At 46.7% G+C, this 27,962-nt stretch overlaps 1 protein-coding gene across 1 annotated transcript; it reads left to right on the plus strand.

The window, feature by feature from the left end:
- The first annotated feature begins 4,808 nt into the window (after positions 1–4,808).
- Positions 4,809–27,808, plus strand: LOC306713176 (nuclear receptor coactivator 3-like). The gene is made up of 22 exons (XM_079182814.1): positions 4,809–4,888; positions 11,306–11,413; positions 11,978–12,138; positions 14,051–14,151; positions 14,255–14,429; positions 16,270–16,452; positions 16,640–16,726; positions 16,889–17,029; positions 17,493–17,640; positions 17,970–18,580; positions 18,659–19,779; positions 19,956–20,088; positions 20,477–20,635; positions 20,790–21,020; positions 21,113–21,218; positions 21,322–21,493; positions 21,825–22,151; positions 22,577–22,675; positions 23,496–23,748; positions 24,044–24,221; positions 24,344–24,548; positions 25,056–27,808. Exons 2-22 carry the CDS (start codon positions 11,325–11,327, stop codon positions 25,065–25,067), a joined length of 4,692 nt encoding a protein of 1,563 aa, XP_079038940.1. The 5' UTR covers positions 4,809–4,888; positions 11,306–11,324; the 3' UTR covers positions 25,068–27,808.
- The last annotated feature ends 154 nt before the right edge of the window (positions 27,809–27,962 follow it).

Below are 27,962 nucleotides of genomic sequence, written 5' to 3' on the forward strand. Positions count from 1 at the left end.
ATTTCTGCCCTGAGCCAGACGCTTTCCCTCTGCCTCTCTTCATCCTCCACCCCCTCTCATCCCCCTCTGAAGTGTGAAGTTTGAAGCAGCCGGCTGTGTGCTATGATAGCGGTAATTGGTCTTAAGATGGAAAGTTCACACTCTACTTTGTCACTGAACTAAGAAGCTATTTGTTTTCAATGAGTGTTTTTAAAAAAAAAACTAGTTAAGAACACTATAACATCAAAGTGCTATTTAACAGCAAAGAAAAGCGGGTTTGGGATGATGATGATGGAGACCGGCACTTTTTTGTCTGAGTTGAAAAGCAGCTCTCCATCTTGTACAACTTCATTTCAGACGGAGCCGGGGAGCAGAGAATGACTCCCCTCTTTGGTACCCCCTCGTCTGAGGAGGCGAGCTTTGGACTCAGAGTTTTTTTTATTAGCCTCTGTGGCCTGATTTGTTTAAGGGGAGGCGAGGTGCCAAGATGTGGCTTGGCTCCCATTTTGCTCCAGTGCTGGATTTTGTTGGTGGAGGGGCAGCAGAGTTTCCCAGAGTACACACACTTACACACAATGTACTTTTTATGCGTTGTTCACTGTGCTATTCTGGCCAGCGGACACAACTTCCCTCATTCACAGTCATTAGAGGAGACGGACACATAGAGAGAGAAATCCTGCTATTAAAAAAAGAACGAGGCCGTAAGAAAAGGGGGTGAAGACGGGGAGAAGATTAAAGCTCACAAAGAAACAACTAGTGGATGTGCTTGAACTTCATTTTGCCTATCAGTCGACTGAAGATGTCTCTTAAAGGTGCAGATCCTTTCGGCTGAATGTAAATGATTTTTTTTTAATGGGTGTGTTTAAGTATACGCAAATCACACTCATTTTAGCGAGCTGGTTTTTGATCCTGTTTGGCAAAATATCCAGACACCAACTAATCTCTTACTCAATCACTTCTCTTCTGCTCTTTTATTAGCAAAAGTCAAGCAACAGATACCGGATAAGCAGATATTTGGCGGTTAAAAAAAAGAAAAAGAAAATCACATTTTTTAAATAATGATTCATTTCTTTTTAAAACGATACACATATAAGCATATTCCATGAACAGTAATAGAGACACTGTTTCTATATAACCTCAAATATAGTTTGGCATTTCTGTGCTGCAGTTTCTTTTTACTTATTGGCCGACGTGTGCACTGAAACGACGCAACTGCAATGAGCTATAATGGAGTTATTTACAACTTTAGTTAATCGCAAATGAGCTAAACTTAATCAGATTTGATAATGGATTCGAAGGGATTTTGCTGCAACACAACGTCATCTGGCAACTGTTTATCTTACAATCGCAGCAATGAAAGATAAAATGTGTTGTCTCTAAAATCTTGTCTCATAGATTTATAAACCACCGCGCAGTGTTTTTGCCTCTGATAAAAGCCTGTGGTCATGAACTTGGAGTCCCTTGCCTTTTTTTTTTAAATGCAGGGATTTTTTGTTGTTGTTGTTTGATCTGAACGCCCACTTATCCGCCTTCTGATAGCGTCCAGGTAGGATACTATTCTGTTGTAGGAATCGAGTCTTTGTGTCCGTTCGTCCAAAACCTGAATGGCTCCTGAGAAACATCACATGCTGGCTGATTAGCTTCCTACAAGTCCGGATTCAAATGGAAGTGATGCGTGTTGTCTCTCTCTCTCTCTCTCTCTCTCTCGCACAGTTGTTCTATGTGCCTCTCAGTTTTCTTCCTGGTTCAGCTGAAGGTTACAGTTGAGGACGTGTGTGTGTGTGTGTGTGTGTGTGTGTGTGTGTGTGTGTGTGTGTGTGTGTGTGTGTGTGTGTGTGTGTGTGTGTGTGTGTGTGTGTGTGTGTGTGTGTGTGTGTGTGTGTGTGGGGGGTTTTATCATCTTTATCTTATCAGGGCTGTTTCTTAGCTGTGTGCAACTTTACACTCATCACTAACAGATGAGTTTCTGCTCAGCACGCGGCTGCACTCACATTAAGTGACAGAAACACTTTACAACACAACACAGTAGCTCAATGAAGGTGCAGCAAGTTTATTTTTGCAGGGACAGCGCATAATTAAAAGTCATAACACCAGAGTTAGCTGGAAGGTAATTTGCATCTGTCGTCCCTGGGCAGGTAGACAAAAAAAACCCAACAACCACATGATAATAAATACTCAACATAAAACAACACAGTACATAAAAGTGTGAGATAATAAACAGAATCAGCAAGATGACTACTATAAATACTGTACAAGGCAATCATTGATAGTGACACTTTAGTGCTGACTGTAGCCAAAGCGTTAGGCTGGTTTTAAACACTGCAAAGCTTCCAGAGTCCCGAATGTTTGTGGAACTCCATTTAAACCGAGGAAGCAGATTGACCAAAGTTCGTCTTTCTGAACTGCGGCACCCAGTAGCCTCTGGATGCTCTAACCTCTACCAGGATAGGACAGGCGTCCTCTGAGAGGAGAGGGTGCAAGATTGTGAATCATTTTAACACTAAATCAGAAATAAATGAAATAAGAAGTTATAAGAAATCGAGGAAATGATACATTTTCCAGGATATTACAGTGCTGATGATCCCTTGGTTTGTTATCATGCAGCATGATTTTGCGCTGATAAATTAAGCTGAATACTAATTATCAGCTTAAACAGAGGTCTGACAATCCTCAGTTTTAAGTGAGCAATAGAGGCCGAGTAAACATTGATTCATCATCTGTGAGTCCTGCAATATCGTTACATGCAAAGAGGAAGAAATCTCTCAACAGTCACAACAAACTGAGTTAAATCAGCTTTTTGTGCTTTCGTACCGCTTTGAAATGCAGAGGTGTCGTTGAGATAAGATCTCTGCCCACTTATATGAGCTCCTCTCTGCTGTTGATGATACACCGAGCGGTTCAAGTTCATGAAGTTAATGGCGCCGTATGAGCATCCACAGTAAAATGTGAACTGTGGCTGCATCTTTATTGCCTCCTTCCAGAGTGTGTTGCTTTAACACGAGGAAGCTGCTGCGGTGTAAGATATTTATTGTGTTGCTCGAGTGCATCGAGCGCACAAACATTCATACAGTAAAAGGTTGTTTAGCTCTCTGGCGTTGAGTAATTGAAGAGCACTACAGATGTGTGTTGAGAGGAGGAGAGCGGACTGTCACATTTCTCTATAGACTCAACCTCTGCATCTTCAGCTTCAGTTATTTTCAAGGCTTTACGCCGATATTAGCGATGCCACATGCCGTTAACTGCTCCTTTAGTCACTCTGGTGTTCACGCCTGTGTCACAGTGAGCACAAAGAGCCGTAATGATCGCAACGAAAGGCTCTCTTGTTCCGGGCTCGTGCGTGAAGAGGAGAACTATTTTTTTTGTTTTGTTTTTAATATCCTCAACTTTTGCCTAAAAAAAATGGAGCCAGTTGCTTTTTGTCGCAGCTGAGCTATAAATTATTCCCACTTAAGCAGTCAGTCTCTGGCTCTATTTTTCTCCCCTTTCAATTAATAGGAAACACATTGGTTGAAGGAGGCTCTTTGTTGGTGTGTGAGAGTCCATACATCACCTAAACTAGAGCACCCACCCCTCCTCCTCCTCCTCCTAACACACACACACCCACACACACACACACACACACACACACAGCGACAGCCCCCATCTGCTCCCAATCATGGGTGCAGCCAGCGGTCAGGTCGCTGACGGTGAATGCCGCACTAACACACACACATGTAAACATACACAACATAGGCACGCTGGGCATGAGGTCAGCCATGCAAACACACACACACACACACACACACATGCACACACGCACGCACTCTCACACACACGCGTGTCATGTAGGTGTGTCCAGATATCTGGTTGTAAGCGTGGGCTTTCACACATCCTGGTAACCAAAATGAAAGTAACCTACAGTTTATCTCTATCACACGCACACACACACACACACACACACGGTGACAGATGAACATGAGACATCCTGGCGGCGAGCTTCACTGATGATAGGGTGTCATGGAAACGCCCAGCGTTCTCCATGGTTACGCACTCTTTACCCCCACGGGATACACTCTGATGATTGTTCAGACAGAACACTTGAGCTACTACAACAACTCAGCGTGGATGTAACAGACACACACACACACACACACACACACACACACACACGCATTGTTTCTTATCAGGATCTAAATGGACACAAATTAGCCTATTATGTGCTTTGGGGATTAGAGCGGTGATTTAGCCAAATAGTCTGTTTTCGTAATCTTGCTCGGAGTCCACAAAGCATGAGAGATATTTGCAAATAGAGGCCTGACGTTTAAATCCAATTGTATCGATCAGGAGTGCTCATTTAGTGGAGCAGCACTTTCTTTTACCTTTTGCAGTCAGACTGACCGGCTGAATTGTAGATCACATGCTGTCGTCACTTTCAGGTTTCGACGGTTTGGCTTCCTGTAAAACTTGTGTCTCAACGTCCCTTTTTCTGTGTGTGTGTGTGTGTGTGTGTGTGTGTGTGTGTGTGTGTGTGTGTGTGTGTGTGTGTGCGGTTGTTCTGGTTGTGGGAGAGTTCTGTGTGTTAATGCAAATGCACAGGAGTGTTTTCTCTGTACGCGTGCCCCCGTAATGAAGACAAAAGCACACAGCAAAGTCACGGCCCCCTTCACAGTTCCTCCCGCTCATTAAGCTGTTAATGCAGCTTCCTGTGCTTGTGTCTTCAGGCCGCCGATTAATAATGCTGCTTGTTTTTCATTAATATCTCTATAATGAACATGCACCGTTGAGCTTCAACTTTTCTTTTTTTCCTTCTTCTGTTCATCTTTCTCCAGACTCCATTGACCAGCTCACATAGGACCACAACCCCACCCCCCCCCCCAGCGAGAGGCGAGAGGGAGATCTGATCGTCCATCATCTCGGGCGCCGTCACAAGGTGGGCTAACATCCCATATATGGTTGGCATGGTAACGGCCTGCTGGGTTTAGGTTGAGCAGTTTGCCGGTTTCTTGTTGTTGCCACATTCTTGCAACATCGTCCTGACCTGAACGTGGAGAACGCTTTGTGTTCTCCGAAGCAAATGGAGGTGTTTCTTTGTGTTTTTGAGGTTTGGATTTTGGAAGGTGGAACAGTTTTTGGAGAACGAGGCGGTAAAGGTGGTGGTGGTGGTGGTAACAAGAAGGAAAACAAAGAGGGTTGAGCAGGTAATTTTCAGGCAGATGAGAAAATGAAGAGTGGGAAGACAGCAGGGAGACAGGAGGAGAAATCAAATTATTCTTTGTGCTCTACCTGCCACAGAGGCTGAAAGAGAGCATTAATCTTTTACCCCTGTCTGCAGGTGACAACAACACGCGCACACACACACACACACACACCCACACACACACATTTACTCAAATGTGCCCAGACTTAACCAAACCGCACTCTTCTCTTTCGATCACGTGCAGTCTCACACATGCTTTTGAAGGCACGCTGCAGTTGCACAGAAAGCAGGAGGGATTGTGAGGTCGGTAGGAAAGGAGGGGAGGGGGAAGTCCAGTTCCAGGCAGAGGAGATACTGGACATGAGGAGGAGGAGGAGGAGGAGGAGGAGGAGGAGGAGGAGGAGGAGGAGGAGGAGGAGGAGGAGGAGGAGGAGGAGGAGGAGGATGGTGGCTTCTGGATTCTTCCGCAAAGAGTCAATGTAAGGAAGTAAAAAGTCCGCCATAAATAATGTTAGGTGACTGGCAGGTGGATCACTTCTGAGACTTGGCTGGGCATGAAAGCATTTGTTTCTTTGAATAGAAAGTCAAAGGTAGAGGCGCCTGTACACATTTAACATGTGGGGGAAAATATCTGATCACAGAACTTTAAGAATTCAGTTGCAACTGAACCTGAGGACTACTCTCTTTGTAGAAACCTGATGATACATTCAGCAGGTTACATCATTTTTGGATTTTTGGTCGGTTTTGGATGAATTCTGCTGTTTAATTCTCTGGTTGCAGCTTCTAAAATGTGAATATCTGCTGGTTTTCATCGTCTTCTATCGTAGAAAACTCAATAGCTATAAGATATAACTCAAAGATAAAAGAAGCAATGTGTAATATGTCAACTTGGGCTCTGGATTTCACCACTGGAATAACACAGCCCTACCGTCCACCGTGCCAAAGTCGCTCACAAACAAAGTTGGATTAATTTAAACTGATGGCCATTTTAACATAAGGATCATTACCTTATTTTAGAAGTTTAAATGTCATAATGCTATTTTACATTCTGTATATGTGGTACTTTCCCTGTTGTTATATTTATCTTGGACAAACATGTTGCAGTTGCTTCCTCGATGAAGTGTAAAAGTCATTCAGAGACGATGACGATAAAGCTCTCTCGAATCTTGAATGTTGAGGAACATTATCGATATGAGAAGAAATCACTAAAATGGGAATTTCCAGAAGGGAACAAAACTCCTAAAATCTACTCTACCGGGTTAGAACAACTTGAATCGACAGAATCAGATCTGTCCTTCATAAAGCAGTGATGACGGTCTCTGGTTGAGAGCACTCTAAGCGAAGCAGCTCCCGTCATGTCACTGGTGTGAGTTCCTAAGGCCAGACCAGGGCCGTGTGCCTCTGTTTTGTCAACAGAGATTATGAAACAGCGGCTGTCAGGCAGGCAGGTAGGCGGGGGAGGCGACCGCGGGGCTATTTGCATCACCCAGCTTGAGTACGCCCACCCCGCTAACTCTGCCCCCCCCCCAAATGAAAGAATGGAGACGCTATTCAAACAAACACACAGGAAGTTTCATGGCAGCCAGCGCCACAGTTCTGCCTTCTCTGTGTTTGAGAGACACTGAATGAACGTTCTCAGACAACCGCTGTTTTACAAACAGAGCTAACCATTTCTCAGCTTTTCAGTAGATTTGACAAAACTCTTCGTGTTAACCTCGAAAGCTCTCGTGCTCGACAAAACGTAAGAGTTTAAATTAAAGCCTGAATTAAGCTCTTGGATGTTTCTGATGATGCTTAGCTGGTACACAGACACAGGTTTACATCTGTCTTAGTACAACACCGATTTAAAGATGAGTCTCCAGTGTTCTTGCTGATTTTCCCCCGTGCACACATCGTCTGCTCTCAGTAAGTCTTTCCGACGCGTTCTTGTTTGTTGCATTGGACTTCTTTTTTTTTTTCTGCTGTGACTCACTCTGTCGTGGGAAGTCTGCCGTCTCTCCACTTTGTCTTCCGAAACCTTTTTGTCTTCTCTTTGCTTTCAGATTTTTAGATGCTGTTCATACATTTCTGCTCTCCTAGAGTCCATGACTTTAACTCACCGGTGTTATGAAGTACCGTTCTTATAGAATTATTTTAACTTTTATCAAACCATTGTGGTAAATCCTATTGAGATTACAACATCTCTCTTCTAATAGAGCCCTGGCCAAGACAGCAGCAATAGAGTGTTTCAGATAACAATTAAAACACATAACATGTGAAAATACATGTAAAACACATAAACATGACACAAACACAGAATCATATGCTTTGGAAAACAGACAGGAGGAAACAGATCCAGCAAAGGAAGCAATTACAAACTCATATTGAATTTGCCTCCAGACACTAAAAATCTAAAAACGGAACTATTTCAGTTTTCAAATTATAGAAAACAAATGTTATCTGATGGATAGGAAATGAATCATGAAATCCATGAAATGAATAGTTAATATTGAATGTTTATTCAACACACTTGTTCAGGGTTATTGTTAGAAACAATGAAATCTCTTTGCAAACTTAATTTTCTTTCTCTGCGATACAATTTTCGGTGATATTTCCAAGAAATAAATGTCACATGTATCTCATTTATAAAAAAGAAACATAGTGACTATATATATATATAACATAGTGAATAATAATATCCAGGAAAATGCTTTACATACAACATAAGAACTAATGAAGCCATGAGGAACATTTATGTATAAGACGTCTTTAGATGACTAAAATCTGTCACTTTAACAGATAGAAGGCCAATAATGTTACGTTTTCCACGTCTGAAAAGGGATTTAGATAAACATTTATATTTCCTGTATGAAGGAGGAAACCTTCACCTGATTGTGGGGATAGAGGAAGGTTAGGGGGTCATCAAACAATCCTCTGGGAACCATGAATATCTACAGTGTGTCACAGAAATGTGGCCTTAAGTGTTCAAGCTCCCTTGTCAAGGAAACAAAGTGTTGAATAAGGCTGAGATTTTGTTTGTCCCGAAGCCTGTGAGCTAAACTGGGATTGGGTTGCATGCTTTCTAGTTTATGAGGTGAACTCTTTCCTCTGGTTTTCCCCATAAAGTCGGTGCTTCCTGGTGAGCGGTGTGCTCCCACTGGGCTTCAGGCTCCAGGGTCACTGGCAGACTGCTGTCCTGTAGCAGACCTGAAGAGTTTAGCTTCGCCCCAGGTGATGCCACAGCGCCGTTGACCCGAGCGATCCACCCTTCACACCGGTCTAATGACCCGGAAAATATGGGGGTCAGCAGAAGACCCCTTGAAAATCGCTCAGGTTCGAGATGAGGGTTGAGAACCGGGTCAAACCTAGTGTGAAAGATCCAAAGCTGTTTACCTGCATGGGTGCACTCACCTGTACATGTCAGCAGCAGAACAGAAGACTCTCCCATGATGGCTCAGTCTGCTGAGCTAAATTCTCTGTCCTTTTTTTTTTTTTTTGTGTGTGTCTTCGGCCGAGCCACAACAAGCAGCTGCTCCTTAATAAGCACTCTGATTAACAGCTTCCCACCATTACCTTTGACTCTGATTAATGCCTGTGAGTCATCTTCAACCATATGATTTAGTCCAAAGACTTATTGAACATGCAGCTGATCAGGAGCCTGTGATATATTTGTTTCTGCCTTGGCTGAATGATCATGAATGGTGCCGTGACCATCTGCTATAAATGGCCAATTCCTTTTATCTATTTGTGTTCAAGGAGTAAAGGTGTTTGCTTTTTCCGTGAAATAATTTGTCTCCTCTGTCAGCATCTGTGTATTTTCCTCCTGTTTTTCCACCTCAAACAAGGCTTTCTAAATTTTCAAAGTTTCTATTCAACTGTTTTTAATGCTATAATTCAAACCCAGGTGCAGAGAAACTACGTTCTACTTTTTCTCACATCTACCACACGTCAGTCTTTCTCCCTTAAATAGCCATCTTCATGCCCATCTCCCCTCTCCTTCTTGCTGCCCTCCATACTGCCGTCACCCTCTCCCGTTTCCCTCTTTATGCCTCTCATTCCCACTGCCCCCTGCTGCTATATTGTGCCCACCGCAGCGTCGCTGCCTCTCTGCCACCAGGCCCCGCACTGCCTGTGGCGTGTAATTGACTTTCTCCCTGCACTGGAAAAGCGGGCGGCCCGCACCAGGCTGGAGGTGACCCATTTCCCTGGGGCATTCAGCAGCCTCCTAATCAACCATTCTCTGGGGCCGCCTCATTCACTCCGCAATTAGAGCAACTCCCCCTTTGAGAACTCCATCAATAGGCTGCCAGGCGGGCGGGCTGAATTGTCGGAGGAGCAAAAGACGGAGTTTCACTCAAACACTTTGCTTTGGCTCTTCGAGTTCTGAACCCTCCGACTTTGTACCTCCCCCTCTCTGCTTTTTACCGCGTCTCCCTCGTGGTTGGTTTCATCACACAGCAGCAAGCGGGGGGGGGGGGGGTTTGTCTAACGACGAGCGGCAGACAGGGGAGGCAGGTAGACAGGAGGATAGGCAAGAAGAGACGCAGGTATAGGCAAGCAGACAATGGCAACAAGACAGTCAGATGGGTGGGACTCAAGGGACAGATTAAATGGGACATTTGAAAGAAACTCAAAGCGGGAGGGATTGAGCAAGAGGATCGGCGTGTATTTAGAGCATCTCTCGCTTTCAGAAGCAAGTATTCCCCGTTGTTGTCTTGCAAGGGAATACATTTGTGTATCACCTGGTCTTGAAGACATGCATGAAAGCAAGCCCTCATTGATTCTGTCTCAATAAGAAGGTGTGTTCGCTGCACTGTTTGAGCCGGATATATGATCTTCTTCGCGAGCCAAGAGCGCACGACTGAAGATTAAAACGGAACGCAATCAGACGTTTTTCGCGAGCGGCTCTGATCCCCACAAGAAGGAACAGGCGATGATGGCGTGCGGTGATTAAATAACAGGCTTCTCTCCCCTGCCGTTGGCCTGATTTACTATGCAGGAGAGGCGTGCTCTGGTCAGAGGATAACCATGTAATCAATGGAATGAAAAAGCTGCTCTGGCTGTGAAGGTTAAGAGGGGGTACTGGAAGCTTTCAGCCCACTCTGTGCATCACACATGCATGCAAAACACACACCAGACAGTCTGAATGTTACATCTCCTCCTCTGATTCCTCCCCCCTCTCACCTGTTCCCCCTTCCCTCCCGTCTTTCTTTGACATGCCTTCATCTCTCTTTCTCTCAGCTCGCTCCCTCCGCCTCTTTTCGCTCTGATTCCCTCCCCCCCCTCCATTTCTTTCTTCCTCTGCATTTACTCTGTATATCCTCTGTCTCCCACTATTTGTTCTCTCTCTCTCTCCCCTTCATTTACTTTCCTCTCCTCCCTCCCTTCCTCCATCCTCTTTTCCCTCCCACCTACCTTTCCCCAGTGTCAGCTGCTGTCACTGTGGAAAAGAAAGTGACCAATCAGAGCTCACTTCACAGCACCGGCTTCGCCCTCCCTCCCTTATTTCTTCTGTTCCTTCCCTTCTCTCCCTCCTCCTCCTCGCCTCCTTTTATCCCATCTGCCTCTCTTCCCTACAACCTTTATCAGATCACTTCCTGGAGACGAAATGCGATGCATTATGGGAGACAGACGGCTGTCTAACGGGGTTAGTTGTGCAGCGTGGCTTATCATCAGAGACACTGCTAATCCTGTGTGTGTGTGTGTGTGTGTGTGTGTGTGTGTGTGTGTGTGTGTGTGTGTGTGTGTGTGTGTGTGTGTGTGTGTGTGTGTGTGTATGCACCATATGAGCTGATGAACTCATACATGCACAGTCCCACACGCACAAACAAACACAACCTCACATGCTTACTCTCTTTTTTTCTTTTTCTGAGGAGGAGGAGGGGGAGGCAGACGAGACATGTTTATGTTCGTCAGTCTCTGCAAGGAGAATACGATTTGCATGATATAAGCATATTTTACTCTGCTGTGTTCTATTTTGCACTGTATCCACTTTACAAGCTGCCTCTGTATCGGTTATTTTTGCTGAGTTGAAAAGGATGATTCCCATGTCTTCTTCCCTTCACAATTACGTGTATAATAAGGGCTAAAAGGGACTATATAATCCCTCCTCTGCCTGTATTAAAGCCTTATTTACACCTGTGTACATGCGTTTGTGCTCCGTCCTCCCAGGTGCTGATATGTGTACACGATGAGCGGATTGGGGGAGAACTCCATGGAGCCTCTGAGCTCAGAAAACCGGAAACGCAAGCTCTCCACTTGTGACACGCCTGGTCTGGGGTAAGTGTGTCTGGTCTGCACAAGAGAGGGGAAACGCCAGAAAGTGGGCTACTGGGTCAGTGGCTTCTTGAGGCCGCGCCATGTGGCTCCTTTGTGTGCTGTGATGAATAAGAACCTAAATGTGTGCAAAAATATAGAGAAGATTATGAAAGTATTTTTGGTGGGAAAAGCACTTTTTTTAGACTAAATTATTTTTAATTCCTTTTTTTACTTGATTTGACTCTAATTTTATGTCTCATTGAGTTTAAAATCGTATCTCTCTAAGAAGGTAAGGGAAGTTTATTTAAGGAGACATTTTGATCAAAGAAAATGGGATTGAAACTCAAACAGAACATAAAAAAGGCAGAGAAAACTCTCATACTATGCAAAAAAGCATATACATCTAAACAATGTACAGTAGTAAAAATGAAGTGAGACATTTTGCATAATATTTCATGAAAAAAAACAGAATACCTGGGTTCGGACCCGGGTTTGGTTCGGACAGAAATATGCGGCCGGAGCCGAACTCTAGTTGCTGAAGTAGCGTCAGCTCAGCCTTAAATCTTTGCACATTGCCCTCTGCAGGTGTGAGAGGAAGCGACGGGAGCAGGAGAGCAAATACATCGAGGAGCTGGCGGAGCTGATCTCCGCCAACCTCGGCGACATCGACAGCTTCAACGTCAAACCCGACAAATGTGCCATCCTCAAAGAGACGGTGCGGCAGATCCGCCAGATCAAAGAGCAGGGTGAGTGGACAGAGTGGCCTGAAAACCCCAAACGGGCCAGAGGCACCGCAAGTCAGATGGAAATGTTGAAAAGAGTGTGTGTAGGAAACATTGGTAGAGGTGATGAGGAAGAAGAGACAGCTGGACACACACACACACACACACACACACACACACACACACACGTGCCTCCTCAGAGCCCAGGTGCAAGGACGAGTCAGTCATTCATCTCCCACAAATTTCACAGCTTCAACTGTTTATGTTTGGGAGGAAACATTGGCAATGCTTTGTGAACCTGTCATTTGCTTGTGTGCGCGTGTGTGTGTGTGTGTGTGTGTGTTGGGCATGCACAGCTGTGTGCTGCCCTCGCCAGGGGCTGTTTAATTGGGTGTTTGCAGGTAATCACATGCCCATCCATTCTGCTGAACTGCCAAATTATTAGTTCTGTTACAGCTGCCATTGTCATACACTATGCAGCGGTCATTTCCAGAGCGAGTGATTTTTTTTAAACCCCTCCAGGCTGAGATTCTGGCTGTAACACACGCGCACTGTCAGAGCAGAATGGACATCTTTTTACATTCACACACACACACGTGTGTGTGTGTGTCGGTAGACGTTTTTTTTTCCGCTCAAGGTGAATTTCAGGAGATCAGGGGTGAATTTTGCTCTCGTGTCTCGGCTCGGCTCAGTCAGCGTCTGCCACCTCGACAGGAAGGGGAAGAGGCTACAGCTGCCCCTGACTGGCTGCTGACAGGTTGCCATAGTTACAGGAAGTGAAGACAGAAATGACACGGGCGTTTAGACACGTCTCTCGCTCGCTACCTGTTCCTCTTCTCCTCTTTTCACTTTCAGTTGCTCTTTCTGCCAGTCTTCATGTTCACGCTTTTCTCCCCTCAATCATTGCTGTTTTTCATCTCACTTGGATTTAATGTACTGTGCTTCCCCCCCCCCACACACACACACACACACTCTCATCTGTATTGCAGCACAATGAGTTGCAGCATCTTCAGGTTTGCTCCCAGCATCTTAAGATATTGAGTGAGCTGATGGGAGCGCAGCCTCTCTCTGTTTGTGTCTCATTCTATTTCCTCTGCCTCTTTCTTTCAGTCCGTCTCTCCTTAGCTTCACAGTGCCTGGATGTTGGCAGCAATGGCTGGTTTTTCCCTTTCTTTTCTTTGTGTGGGTATCTGTGCCCCTTGGGAGCTAATCAGATAGAATGATTCCTGTAGCCGAGCAGAGCCCCCGCCTCATTCTCAGACCAAGCCCTGCATTAATACAACAGACCCAAACAGCCAGCCGTTTCCCGTCGGCGTCGTCTCCGTCCACATCCCTCTGGTTCAGCTCCGGTCCTTCCTGTCTCTCTCTCTCTCTCTTTCTCTCTCTGTCTCTCTGTCTTTCTTTCCCTCCCTCAGTCTCAGCCCCTCCATTAATTCAGGTGCCTCAGCTCCTGCCCCTGCACCATTACAGCTTCCAGAGCCTCTCTAGCTCTCTCCCGCGCTCTCTCTCTCTCTCTCTCTCAGCCCCAGCCTACCAGACAGTCCCTCAGAGTCTGACACTGAATATAAAGCAAGAGGACGGCTGCTACCTGCTCCACATGCACCCAGCCCTCTACTCCTCCTGACGGGCTCCTCAGAGAAACCTTCCTCCGTCCGTCTCCCTCCTCACCTGTAGTTTTAAATTAAGAAATATATATATATATATATATTTAAGTGAAGATTGAGAAACACTGCCCCCTGCTGGCGCGGCTGGAGTAGTGAATAACTGTCTGTTTCCTCCAGTTCCAGGTATCGTTGCTCTCTCCTTGTGTTTCTCCTTTGCTCTTTTTGTTTTTTGCTTCTTTGTAGGCAGCTGTGCTTGAAATGGCTGGGGTTTTTTTTTTTTTTTTTTTTTGTGATGCATTTTGTCTCATCCCCCTCTCTTTCATCTCCTGCAGGTAAAGCTTCATCCAACGACGACGACGTCCAGAAGTCAGACGTGTCCTCGACAGGTCAGGGGGTCATCGACAAGGACCACCTGGGGCCGCTCCTCCTGCAGGTGAGTGCAGCGATCCACCCCCGGTCGATCGGAAAGAAATAGTCACTGAAGGTTTTGATCAGCCAGCTGTGCGGGTGGTGACTTCCTGTCGCTGTGCTCTCAGGCTCTAGACGGCTTCCTGTTTGTGGTGAACCGGGAGGGCAGCATCGTCTTTGTGTCGGACAACGTGACGCAGTACCTGCAGTACAAACAGGAGGAGCTCATCAATACCAGCGTGTACAATATTCTCCATGAGGACGACAGGGAGGAGTTCCACAAGAACCTGCCCAAGACCAACAGTGAGAGACACACACACACACACACACACACACACACACACTCACAGGGAAGCTGCACATCTGCAAGAAGTAAACCCTGCTTGCCATCTTCCACAGGGCCAAGGTATAAAACTAACTCTTGAGAGGTTACAACAACTCTGCGCGCACGCGTCAACGTAAACTCACTCAGGTTATTTATTCACGCTCCTCCGTTCTTAACTCCTCCTCTCGTTATTATGGAGGAGCTCCTGGGAAGCCTGTTCATGTGCATGAGAGCTTTTCCGAAACACACACACACACACACACACACACACCTGACAAAACCCACATGTGCACGGGAGCACCCACCCACTCTGCGCTAAGCAGGCAGAGCGTAGCGTAGCTGTCAGTCACACTCAGTGGTCCAGACAGTGTAAAACAGGCCTGAGCTCTATTCAGATCCCATGGCAGCCATCTGGAAACTACTTACTGCTGAATAATGCACCTCTACTCTTTCCTCTACTTAATGCAATTCCTGTTTGCCCGTGCCTGTGTGTTATTGTGTATATTTACATGCTTATGTCAGCAATAGGATTGCATTTTTAAAAAGGTGATGCCCATGTGTGTGTGTGTGTGTGTTTAAGCCCATGAGTATGTGCACTGAGCACTATTTATAAAGCTGATTAATTATGGATTTGTGTGCTCGACTGAACCCCGCTACTCGATTAACTCCCCAGTACTGTTCCGAAGCAGTGTGGGCTCGCTTATTCCTCCACGTTCCCTTGCAGGCGCCTTTATTCATTCACTCTCTTTATTTTTTAAGACTCGTCTTTATCCACTTTTCCTCCGAGCGTCCCCCTTGCCTCGCTCAACTCACTCTTTCTCAGCCTCATTCATTCTTCATGTGGCCGCCTACTAAGACGGATATTGTGCTCGTCTGTTTCTCCACCTGCTTCCCTCTCTGCTCTCCCGCCCCTCATTGTGTCTCGCTCTGCTGCTCTGCCCCTTCATTATCTTTTTTTCGGGCCCATGAATGAAATACGCACTCGCTGCACATTCCTACGGGATGACCGCTGACCACGCCGGCTACAGTTAAACACACACACACAGACACACACACTAACAAAAACAAACACCCAATCGTGCACAGCGTGGAGAGCCTTTGTTTTGGGTTGTGTGTTTTTTGACCTCGCTGTTGACTAATTGTGTCTGATGGGAGATGTCGGCCCCAGCGACTGTACTGCGTTTCCTCCGTCCTAAGGCCTTGTTAAATCATCTCTCACTATCAGTTAACCCCCCCCCCCCCCTCCAACACCAAACCGTCTCGCTGTCCTGGGTTTTCTCTTGTAACCTCCCAGCACCTGCCAGACAGAAACCTCCGGCCAACTCAAGGCCCCTGATAAGGCTTTACGTAGACCTTGGAGGACAGTTGGATGTCTCTCTGAAGTTTGCCTCCCCCTTCTCTCTCTCTTCCTCCCTTTCCCCTGTGAAGGTGACCCCGTCTAACTGTGTGTGTGTGTGTGTGTGTGTGTGTGTGTGCCGTGATGAGAAGTCAGGGCCTAAATGAGGATAGATGGCTGAGTGTCCCTGGCCTCTGCCCAGACTGAGAGAGAGAGATATTGGAAATCGACACCTTGGCTACATTAATCCCATGGTCCATTTAGCCAGACATCCGAACAGCAAGAGAGGCTTCTCAATTTAAGAGGGAAATTACAAGTTGCAGTGTGTGTTTGTTTGTTTTGTCTGTGTGTGTGTGTGTGTGTGTGTGGATGCCCCGGCAGGAAAAGGGTGTGTGACGTCTAATAACAGGCGATCTATTCTCAGCTCGTTCCATTTTTACTCACCAGTGTTAAGTTTCTTTTTGTTTGCATTTCCTTTTCAGTAAATGGAGTGTCGTGGGGGAGCGAGGCAGCCCGACAGAAGAGTCACACCTTCACTTGCCGGATGCTGGTCAAGTTTGGCCACGCTCACGGCCCCATGGAGGAGGGGCCAGGAGGGCCACGTTATGAGACCATGCAGTGTTTTGCTCTCACCCAGCCCAAAGCCATGATCGAGGAGGGGGAAGGTACGCTGGCTCAGTCGCAAATTTACACACATTTTAGCTCACGATAAAGACTCCTTAACTTAGGATTTAAAAATAGAGAGCCGGAGGAGCAATTTCAGTCGAGTTTGTTTAAAACCCAAAACAATGAGTCTGAACCACATGCAATGATCATGAAAGATGTCTGACACTCCTCTCCTTTCACCTGCAGACCTTCAGTCATGTATGATCTGTGTGGCCCGTCGGGTGACAGCCATGGAGAGAACGGAGAGTTTCAATACCCGGCATGAGCTGTCAGGTGAGGAGCTGGGTGCCCTAAATGCCCACTGAACGAACACAAAGAGCTCAAACAGGCTCTGACGTTAATTCTTTATGCCGTGAACAGGTTTGACTCACCCCCTCATGCGTCTCCTTGTTCCCTTTTCCCTCCTGCTCGTCCTCCTTCTGTCCTCCCCGGCAGGTAAACTGATCCAGATCGACCAGAACTCTCTGCGAGCGTCGATGCGTCCGGGGTGGGAGGATTTGTTGAGGCGTTGCATTCAGATGTTCCTTCAGCACAGTGACGGGCAGCCCTGGTCTCACAAACGCCACTACCACGAGGGTGGGTCTCACACACACACACACACACACACACACACACACACACACACACACACACACACACACACACACACATCTGGAATAAACTGCTGAAGTGCCACAAACTTAGAGCATCCGTCCCGTAAAGCGCTGTTAAATCCACAATAACATCAGGATCATCAGGATGTTTGCCCAGTTGTGTATTCAGTCTTCACTCTTACCATGTTATAGCTATATGGAATGATTTGCTTTTCAATTTATTTGTTGCTACCTATCTTTGGTACCCTCCATTAAGACAGAAACCCTGAGACACATACACCTCGTGCATCAATATTGATCTCATGAATACAAAAGTCTGAGCGCTAGAGCAATGATCCTCACGGTATTCACGGAGTTGGTTTTAACATAAAGGCAGTGATTGATGACCTCTGTTATCAGATAAGTGTTTCAGGGTGTTTCTTTTGTCATTTCTTCTTTCGATGCAGCCTTCCTGCAGGGTCACGCTGAGACACCCTTGTACCGCTTCTCCCTGTCCGACGGCACTCCGGTCACGGCACAGACCAAGAGCAAACTGTACCGCCACCCCATGAGCAACGAGCCGCAAGGCTTCATCTCCACTCATCTACTCCAGAGGTCAGAAACTGAAAATACAAACACTCCACTCCGACACCTGCAAAAGGATGTTTCATTAACTGCCTTGTCAAAAAAAAAAAAAGCACTTCCAGCCTATCTATGCGAGGCATTCATGCCACACAAATAGCTGAAGTAGCAGCTGAAGTAGCTTTTATGCATTGGGATCACAGTCAGTGAGAAGACACCACACAGGAACTCATACTTTAGTTGCACTTGTACTGAGCGTCACCAGTCTGAGAGCGGTTATTGTTGGGGGGGGGGGGGGGTTATAGTGTTTTCAAGGTTTTTGCATTTTTTTCAAACCTTGTTTTTCGTCTCCTTCCACACAGGGAACCAAACGGCTACCGCTCAGCTCAGGGTGGGAGCATGATGCCGAACACTATGAGACAACAGGGCATGGGAGGTCCCAACCCGAATGCCCAAATGAACATGAACACCGGAGGGGGGATGGGCATGGGTGGCATGGGCAACATGAGCAGGGGCTATGGCATGAGCGAGCAGGGCCACTTGGGTCACATAGGTCCGGTGGGAGGCGGCTCTATGTACGGTGGGAGCGGGGGAGGAGGAGGAAGTGGCGGTGGAGGCATGGGCAACCGCATGATGCAGATGGGGCAGATGAATCAGGTGGGGCACATGAATCAGATGGGTCCCATGAATCACCCGGGCCAAGGCATGTCGCAGCACCCGCAGCAGCACCCACAGCAGCACCCGCAGCAGCACCCGCAGCAGCACCCGCAGCAGCACCCACAGCAGCACCCGCAGCAGCACCCACAGCAGCACCCACAGCAGCCCCCTTTTCAGAGCAGCGGAGGGTTTGGGCTGAGTGGCATGAACAGCCCGTCGGGAAGCCCCAGAATGGGTGGCCCCCAGCAGGGACTCCTGATGTCACCCCGGAACAGAGGGAGCCCAAAGATGGGCGCCAACCAGTTCTCACCCGGAGGTGAGTCTGGTGATTTAGCATCAGTCATTTATAAAATTGTTTGATTTGTTTGTTTGATTTGATTTTTTTTCTTTCCAGGCATTCACTCTCCCATGAGTGGCATTGTCAGTGGTGGAGGAAGTGGGGGGAGCACCACCACCTTCTCCAGCAGCTCCCTAACCGCCCTGCAAGCGATCAGCGAAGGAGTAGGGAGCTCCCTCCCCTCAACGCTAACGTCGCCCTCGCCAGCCCACAAACCAGACAGCTCTCCCAGCGTCCACTCCTCCTCCTCTTCCTCTCAGCCCAGTCAGCCGGCCAAACCAGGACAAGATGGCTCCAAAAGCCCAGCGGGAGGCTTAGGGCCTGGGCCCGGTGACCATCACCACCCCATGCACCATCACCACCATCATCAGCATCCGCAGGCTGAGAGTTCAGGAGAACGACCAGACAGCCAGGCAGCTACGGCAACAAAAGAGACTGGAGAGGGAAGCAATGAGGCTGGGGCGGCGAACTCTGAACCTCCTCGGAGGGTGCCAGACAGTAAGGGGCATAAGAAGTTGCTGCAGTTGCTGACTTCCCCAACTGAGGAGCTGGGAATAGGTGGCAGCGGGTCATCAGGGCCCCCTGTGCCACCCCCACCCACCAGCAGCAGCACTCCTGCAGGCTCAGACACTAAGGACCCCACTGGAGGCATGACAAGCCCCTCGTCTACCGGCGTGTCCTCCTCTTCCTCGGCCGGTGCCAATCCGGGCCAGGCCACTGGTCCGGGGGGCGTGTCAACATCGTTATCGTCAGCCCACTACACAGGCTCGCTGCAGGAAAAGCACAAGATCCTCCACAAGCTTCTTCAAAATGGAAATACCCCAGATGACGTAGCTAAGATCACAGCAGAGGCTACAGGAAAGGTGACACTCGGGGGCCAGGAGGGCGGTGAGGCCGGGACAGGGGGATCAGGGGCCGGCACCGGGCCGGGGTTGGTCGCGGAGCCCAAGCAGGAGCAGCATAGTCCCAAAAAGGAGAAGACCCACGCCCTCCTCCACTACCTCCTCAACAAGGATGATTCCAAAGAGCCAGTGGATGTCAAGCCGAAACTCGAAGAGCTAGATGGGAAGGGAGCCACCGGGGCCGCTGGCGGTCCGGCTCGGGGCGGCCCTGGATCCGGACCCGGCCCTGCAGCCGAACATCCTGAGAGCAAGATCAAGTCAGAGCCACCTGATGACGTAAGCGTGCTTCTTTGTTAAGACATGATTAAATAACTGCAACTATAATGTTATTGACATTTAGCTCGCCATACAGAGTGCATCTCACGTTGACTCACTGCCTTTGATCTGAATGAATGTGAATCTTCACTGACATTTTTAACGTAACAACTCATTTGGCTTATTTTGCTGTTCAGCTGCACAACCTGGAGTCTATCCTCGGAGACTTGAGGGGTTCAAGCTCTGACTTTTACCCGGATCAGGCTGGAGGGGGAGGGGCTGGCGACACGGGAAGCAAACCCCAGGGTTGCCTTGACGACAGCCTGCAGGGTGAGCGCAAAGCCTACGAGAAGTGACAGTAACATGGCGAGGGTGTCATGACATCATATGTGATAATATCAATGTAAAATGCCAGCGAAACTGCATCTGGCATCATTATATGCTGGTTTTCTGAGTTGTTGTTTTTTACCCCTACAGCTTCATAAGTGACCTGTTATTTTTTTATCATTCATGTTTACAAAATGACTCACAATTACTCACAGACCATAATGTAAAGTTTGAAAAATCCCAATATCAATCATTTTAAAATCCGAGAGGAAACTGAGATATTATGTTTTCCTCGGATCACCCACTCCTAATTTAATGCAACACAGACATTATTCCCCCTGTTTCTGAGGAATACGCGTGTGACCGGTGAGTTTATACTTTTTGTGCACAGGGAGTCCAGGAATGGGTCCGGGGCCTCGGGGACCCTTCCAGAGGGCCTTGTCCATGGACGGGAAGCCTCCTGTTGGGCCCGTAGGAACAGGTAGACGCCCCATGCTCATCAAGCAGGAGAACATGATGGGCAGCCCGGACGGATACCCAGGAAACATGGGTGAGTGTTTAAGTGACCCAACATTCATTTACCCAATCCTGGCCTATGTTTTAATTTGTATCCTATTATGGGATAACCTTTTGAACTTTAAAGACACAGATTTAAGGTAACACGGTCGTGATACTGACACATCTGGTGTTCGTGTTTTTACCAGGACCAATGAGCAGGGGCATGGTTCCCCAGAGGTCTCCCATGGGTGGGTCAGGGGACTGGGGCATGAACCGCTCCAGTGCCAGCCCAGTGGGCTCGGCGGGACACCCCTCCATGATGCGCCAAGGCATGGAGTACAACAATAGCAAGGGCATGATGTCGGGACCTATGGTCGGCCGCTCCAACAGCGTACCGGGCACCAGGTCTATGCTGCAGCAACAGCTCATGGATATGGGTACGTCTGTCACTACAATTCATTCGCTGTCTGTGCTACGTGTCTGACTCTGAATGTGTATAAATTAAACATATATTATATTTGTGGTTTAGGAGGCTCTGCTGACATGGGCATGGGTATGAGCCCCTTCAGCCAGCAGGGCCAGTCCAACCAGTCCCCCTCCTGGCCGGACACTATAATGGGCATGGAGGGTAACAGGTCAGTGCAACACCCCACGTCGTCTGTATTCATTCCTGATGAGCTGCAATAAGGAAAGGAGTTGAACCTCATGAGCGTCTCTCTCTGTGTCTGTGCCTTGCAGACGCCAGTTTGGCAACACCTTAGATGATCTTTTGGTGCCTCCCACCACCAGCGAGGGTCAGAGCGACGAGCGGGCGCTTCTGGACCAGCTGGACTCTCTGCTGAATAACACGGACGGCATCGCTCTGGAGGAGATAGACCGAGCCCTGGGCATCCCAGACCTCGTCAGCCAGGTAGGGTGATCAAAAAAGACGTAAACAGATGGATTAGCGACACTCCCGCCTCTGTGCTCCTCTAGATCCCCCTAGGAGTAAAGTAAAAGGTGAAATGATCTGTCTCATGACTCATAAGTGAGCCTTGCGTTCACCCTCGCATTAGATATTTCAGTCATGACCCACTGTGTTCAGACTGTTCTTTCGCTGAAGGGAGATGGATGAGCCCAGAGGGATCTGTCTGTGCCGCTTAGAAAAAGACAATTACAGAGCCAACCAATTGGAAATGAATCAATTAGATGGAGAGGTTTGACAAAGTTCTCTTTTTGTCCTCTTGTCCTGTCTGCTCCAGAACCAGGGAAGCGAGCAGCAGATGGAGCAATTTCCAGGACAGCACCCGTCCATGGTGCTGGACCAGAAGCCTATCTACGGACAGGGCTACCCCGGACCCCCCTCCATGCCATTGCAGTCTGGCTATGGAGGAAACCCCATGCAGGGGCAGGCCCAGCAAGGGGGGTTTGGGCCCATGCTGTCTCAGATGGGCCAAGGCGGCAGCTTCCCCGGTATGGGTGGCATGGGCGGCATGGGTCACCCTCGTGCCAACATGATGAGACCCAGGATGATAACCGCCAACAAACCCATGAGGCTCCAGCTGCAGCAGAGGCTGCAGGGACAGCAGGTATGTTCACAGGAGCTCACTGATTCATCAGCTTGCATGCAAACAATTAGCTTGTTTCCCCATTAAGGTACTAAATGTAATCTAAACATGTCAGGATGAAGTGCAATTTAGATGCACTTAAATAAATGCCAATATGCAGATTAAAATCAGGGACGGACCTCCTCACATCTGGGAGAAGTGAACATTGGTGCATTGTTACATCGGCTAGAGATATAAACAGAATAATAGGAACTTGGACTCATGCATCATTTTCTGTTATTACAGAAATGTTACATTCATTCAATAGATTTCTTCTTTTCTAACTCTACCGTCTATGTTAATTCACAAGTGTAATTTATCTGTAAATATACCGTATGCAAGTGGGACAAGGTCAGAGTAACATTGTTGCTCCTCCATCTTATCTTGAATTCTTTTTCTTTCCTCAGTTCATGAATCAGACGCGGCAGGGCATGGGCATGAAGATGGAGAACCCAGGAGGCAGCCCTGGCATGAGGCCCGGCATGCAGCCTGGCATGGGAGGACAGGTAGATGACAAAGACTCATTTCTTACAGATGAATCACCGTAATACGGTTTTAATATCATCATCAGAATCAAGTTTGCCAAGTATGTCCAGACATATAAAGAATTTGACCCAAGTTGTCAGCAGCTCTCAATGAATTTGCTTGCAACTTTATTAATAGTTACAACTTATGGCTCCTTTGTAAAGGGTGACCTATCGGAATGTGTTACCGATCCTTTCAGCAGACCCGATTGTCCGTTGTAGTCTTCTCTTGTCCTATTTGGTAGCCATTTTAAACCAGACAGTGATGGACGTACAGGGAACGGACTGATTGCCGTGTAGAACTGACTCCTGTGGCAGGTTGAGCTTCCTCAGCTAGTGCAGGAAGTACATCACCAACCATCACCAGCTGGGTGTTTTTTTTTGTCACCATACTTCAAATCAAGGGAGATTACAGGTCTCTGAAGATTTCCATGGCTATCACAGTCCTATTTAAATTTGTATTTTACTTTCTTAAATATGTTATTTTTGGGGAATTTTCATTGTCTTTATTATTGACTTTTTCGTAGTGTTGTTTTTTCCCCTATCTTAAAGAAATGTCTTTGATGCAACATTCAAGTGACAAAAGTTTTGTAAATTTGACTATTATAGTGGAGTGAAATCTAAAACAAAAGCCACTACTTGTATATCCCATTATATCTACATTACACAAGAGACCTTATCACCCACCATACACACAATACATTCTTTATATTTTCTGACGTATTTTATTAAAGCAGCAAATATATTTATACCACATGTCAACCCTCCTTAAACTCTCTGACTATGTTTGTTTTTCGTGCAGCCGGGCTTCCTCAATGCTCAGATGATGGCTCAGCGCAGCAGGGAGATGGTCACCATGCAGATGAGGAGGCAGCGCATGATGATGCTGATGCAGCAGCAGCAGCAGCAGCAGGCGGCGGCGGCCGCTGCTGCTGCCGCAGGAGGATTCAGTCCCCCTCCAAACGTCACGGCTCCTGGTGGCATGGAGAACCCTATGGGGGGGCCAAGCATGGGCCAGCCGGGCCCCCAGCAGTTCGGCTATGGTGGGAACTATGGTGAGTTTTCCTGAGACGGGGCGCCTAACAGAATACTGCTGCTCCCTGGTGGTGAGTCGGAGCACTGCAGGCTTCTGGTCTCACATTTGTCATGTAAAAGGAGGAAAAATAAATAAATAAAAATGTCTGAAAGCTGCCCATGTACATATACCTATTACTTGTTCCTTATAATAGTCAATATCAAAACACACAACAGCAACAGGATCGTCATCTCCCTTTAGTTATCACTGTGAGTCAATGATCTATTTACTGTGGAGAGAGGAGCGAGCTCAGGCTGGGTGATTTATCTCCACAGGGATGGCACAGCAGGGAGACCCCTCGTTCGGACCATCAGGCGGCAGTCCTCCTGGCACCATGATGCCCGGCCGACTGGCGCCTCAAAATCCCATGATGCAGCAGCACCCGCAGGGCGGTCCCATGTACCAGGGGGCAGATATGAAGGGCTGGTCGCAGGGAGGCATGGGACGCAACAGGTATGAAATCAAGACACATTTAGGACAACACCATGCCATCAGATGAAGTGGTGCTTCAGTTTTTCTTTTCCTGAATGCGTACGGTTAAACCCGTCTTCCTTCCTGTCGCTCTCCTTCACCAGTTCGTACCCTCCGCAGCAGTTTGGGCAGCAGGGACCACCGGGGCAGCAGCAGTTCGGGCAGCAGGGGAATCCTGGCCAGTACGGGGGCATGATGATAAACGGGGGCATGCCAGCCAGCGGAGGAGGAGGTCACATGGGCCAGATGGGAGGGCAGATGGGTATGAACCCGATGGTGATGGGACGCATGCAGATGGGGCCTGATCAGGTAGGTGCAGGTCTGAGTGCTCAAAGGACAAGTTCACATTTTTATCGTAAAACAATACTGACATGCCCTTATGTACACTGAAAGGACTGTGGCTTGTAGTCATTTCTCTTATCCATAGTGAGTGCAAATTTCAATGTAAGAGATGGGGGACAAAATGAGTCTGAGTTAGCTGCTCTTCTGCGCCTTTTCAGTTTGCGCATATGACTTAAATGTTCACTGATAAGAGGAAGACATCAGATCTGTGTGGAGAGATAATGAGCCCATCAAGTTTCTCAAGTTAATACATTAAAACAAACAAAAATGCCATATTTCCAGCATCATGGCTGGCGTTAATTACGTCATCCTGTTGCGTCCTCTTCTGCAGTGGTATAATGGCATCTGACTGGAGCATGAGCAGCTCCGGCTGTTTATTTCAATGAACCAATTACTGATATTTGCATAATGGCAGTGGATTGTCCATTAACCTCTTCCTCACTTTTTGTTCCTCTTTTCCTCCCCTCAATCTAGAAATACTGCTAAACATCGTGACAGAAGCATTTGTCTCACTGTGATCTCCGTTCAGAGAGAGGACCCGGCTGCAGCACTGGAGTGTGTGTGTGGAGGACCAGGCGGCGTGTTGTCTATGTGTAGTGCTGCACTCCCCCCAGATGGGGGAGTCGACTTCCTTTGGACTCACTGCCAGTAATGGCAGCCTGGCGACCTGGGGAAAAACAGACAGACTGTCGCACACAAACATGAAAACACGCAGCGTTCATCAAAATCAGAAACACTGTGACACATTTTACACACACATAAATCCCTAAGACAGTGAGATAGACAGCTCTGTGATTCCCCTCGTAGACTGTAGTTTAATATTCCTCTCTTTATGAGCGATGTGTGTGTGTGTGTGTGTGTGTGTGTGTGTGTGTGTGTGTGTGTGTGTGTGTGTGTGTGCCTCAATCACACACACTCGCTGGACCAAACGGTGAAGGTGGACAGACACTCGAGTAGATCACAGACTTGAACATGGACGGACGTGTGAAGACATCCTCTCCTCTGTCGAATGTACCATGAAGCTGTGTTCAGATTTAAAATGTGGGATTCCCCTTTTGTTTCTGAACTTGGCGGGATTTCTTTTTTAACCCGTCGTCCCTCTGCTGCTCCTGGAGGATCTCTGCGTATGTAAAGTAAACGCCATCCGATTGTGACACTCAGATGAATGTCGTTAAGCAGTAGCACATTGTTTCCTCCTCCAGGACGCCGCTGGGCTGAAGTACGATGGAATTACTTGTTGGCTGATTGCACTTTAAGGAAAGGCCAACATTAAAAAGGATTGTGGCAATATAGAGGCCTTTACCCAAGAATTAATCCATAGCAGCAGTTGTTTATTTTAGTTCATTTGTGTGTGCGTATGTGCGTTTGTGTGTGTATGTGTGTGTGTGTTCTCCAACTTTTCCTCTCTGGGTAATGTTGGCTGTTAATTAGAAATGGGTGATGATCTTTGTTCTAAAGTGGGAACCAGTAGAAAGGCGGTAAGCACAGATTCTATCCAACGCTCTCGTCTCCAGCGGTACCGATGTACAGCAACGAGAGAAACGAACCGTTTTTAAAAGTGATTTATTGATGTTCAAAACTCCACTTATATTTATACAGATTCATTAACATGATCGTTTTATCATTCCAGAGGTCGTTTTTAAATCCCAATGTTGTAGATATTTTGGTTACCTCGAAACCAATTGACAGTGTTACAAGTGCAGAAATAGAATTGATTGCCAACTATGAACTGATGTCTCTATATTAGCTCCCACTGTAAGAGAAAGTGGATGTTAGATTTCTAGCAATAATCATTCCTCCTGGTTTTCCGCTGAGGACAAAGCTGAAGTATCATTTACTCAAAGCGACGGCACTGCAGTATTAGACATTGTCTTTTATTTCTTAGTTTTTTTTGTTTGTGAATATGAATTGTAAATACGCTTCAAATGTACTATATATAAATATATATATGCTTTTGTAGGTCACATACTGTTTTTGCACAGATTGTAAGGCTTGATATTTAAAAGTAATTTTCTTAATTCCTCATAGGTCAGCTTTTATTTTCAATACTTTAACCATCGGTTGGAAAGGAAGGGTCTCCTTTTTGTAAGCAGTACGTGTAGATTTGATTTCATACTGTAGCTTTCTCCTCTCAGAAAGCACCCTTTATAGTCTTAGCTGAAGAGGTGCTAGTGTGTCAATTTTCTTTTTTCTAAATAAATTATTTTTCTTGTGACAAAAAAAGAGAAACCACATGAATTGCCTATCGGCAAAAAGAGTTGACACATGATTGTGTTAGGCTTCTAGGGGCCCAGATTTCTTACCAGTATGTGGGGTGGATGTTTTCTGAAGCGAACCTCATGCTTCCATGTGCGACTTATCAGTTTCACTCCTGAGATTTCTGTGCTTTTGGAATTTCGCAGATATAATCGTTTGGCCTCAGATGCGAGACTTTGGAAATCGACCCCACCGTGTAACTGTCCATAAGTCCTTTTGGTTCGTCCAGACGGTTAATCCTGATGGAAGCCACACATGAAGTAGTTTGATCCCTAATTACCTGTCAACCTTCTTTTTTTTTTTACATTCAAGTTTGCCTTTATTTTCATTGTATTTCCCGTGAAGCTTTTGTTGAAAAATCTACCTTTTGAACACATGCTCAATCCAAAGATTTTTGTTTGTCATTCTGCAGTGCTTAGAAACATGTTCCTGATGTAGATCGTGCAAGTACTCATCTGTGCTTTTACTGTCGCACATAACCTATAATATACATTGAACTATATATGTTTAATTGCATATATTATATCCCTATCCGTCTGACATAGAGTAGAGACGAGTCTGGTTCTGCTGAGGTGGTTTGAGGTTTTGTTTGTGATTGTTTCGTCCTTTCTGTAGAGCTTATGGCCAGTTGAATTGTGGTGCTGCAAACGGAATGTTGAGATTTTCTAAGCTACAAAGGAGGTTTCATGATTGATGTCATTATGTCTCAGAAGAATAGTCTGGAGTTGTTTTGTTTTTTTTAACCCCAGTCTCAATGAAGAATATGAAATCTACAAATATAAAAAAAAAAAAAAAATGTCTGTGTTTTGCTTTAAAGGAAAGAAACTCCTCTCAGTGCGTCTTTGGAGCTAAAGAAAAGAGAAAGCACATCTGGGAAACAGTCGTTATTACAGGATGTAAAATACTATTGCATTTTTTTCTTACCTTGTTTCTTGATGTTAATATCGATGTAAATACAAATTTATATTTAAACATTACAATGTCTCTGTTGTCTTTATGCACATGCAAACATTTTGGACACGACCCGACGATCCTGCAGCCACAGTTCAGTGTCCGCCAGCGATCAAATACATTACTGGCCTTTCAAGTTCCAATAGAGGCTCCCACTCATCACTTGTGATGACT

The sequence above is a fragment of the Pholis gunnellus genome (genome assembly GCF_910591455.1).
Source record: "Pholis gunnellus genome assembly, chromosome: 2".
Lineage (NCBI taxonomy): Eukaryota > Metazoa > Chordata > Actinopteri > Perciformes > Pholidae > Pholis > Pholis gunnellus.

Coding starts and splice junctions, on each gene's coding strand:
- LOC306713176 (XM_079182814.1), top strand. CDS start 11,325: ATGAGCGGATTGGGGGAGAACTCCATGGAGCCTCTGAGCTCAGAAAAC. Junction 22,676..23,495: donor AGCCTGGCATGGGAGGACAG/GTAGATGACAAA, acceptor TTTTTCGTGCAG/CCGGGCTTCCTCAATGCTCA. Junction 24,222..24,343: donor GGAGGCATGGGACGCAACAG/GTATGAAATCAA, acceptor CTCCTTCACCAG/TTCGTACCCTCCGCAGCAGT.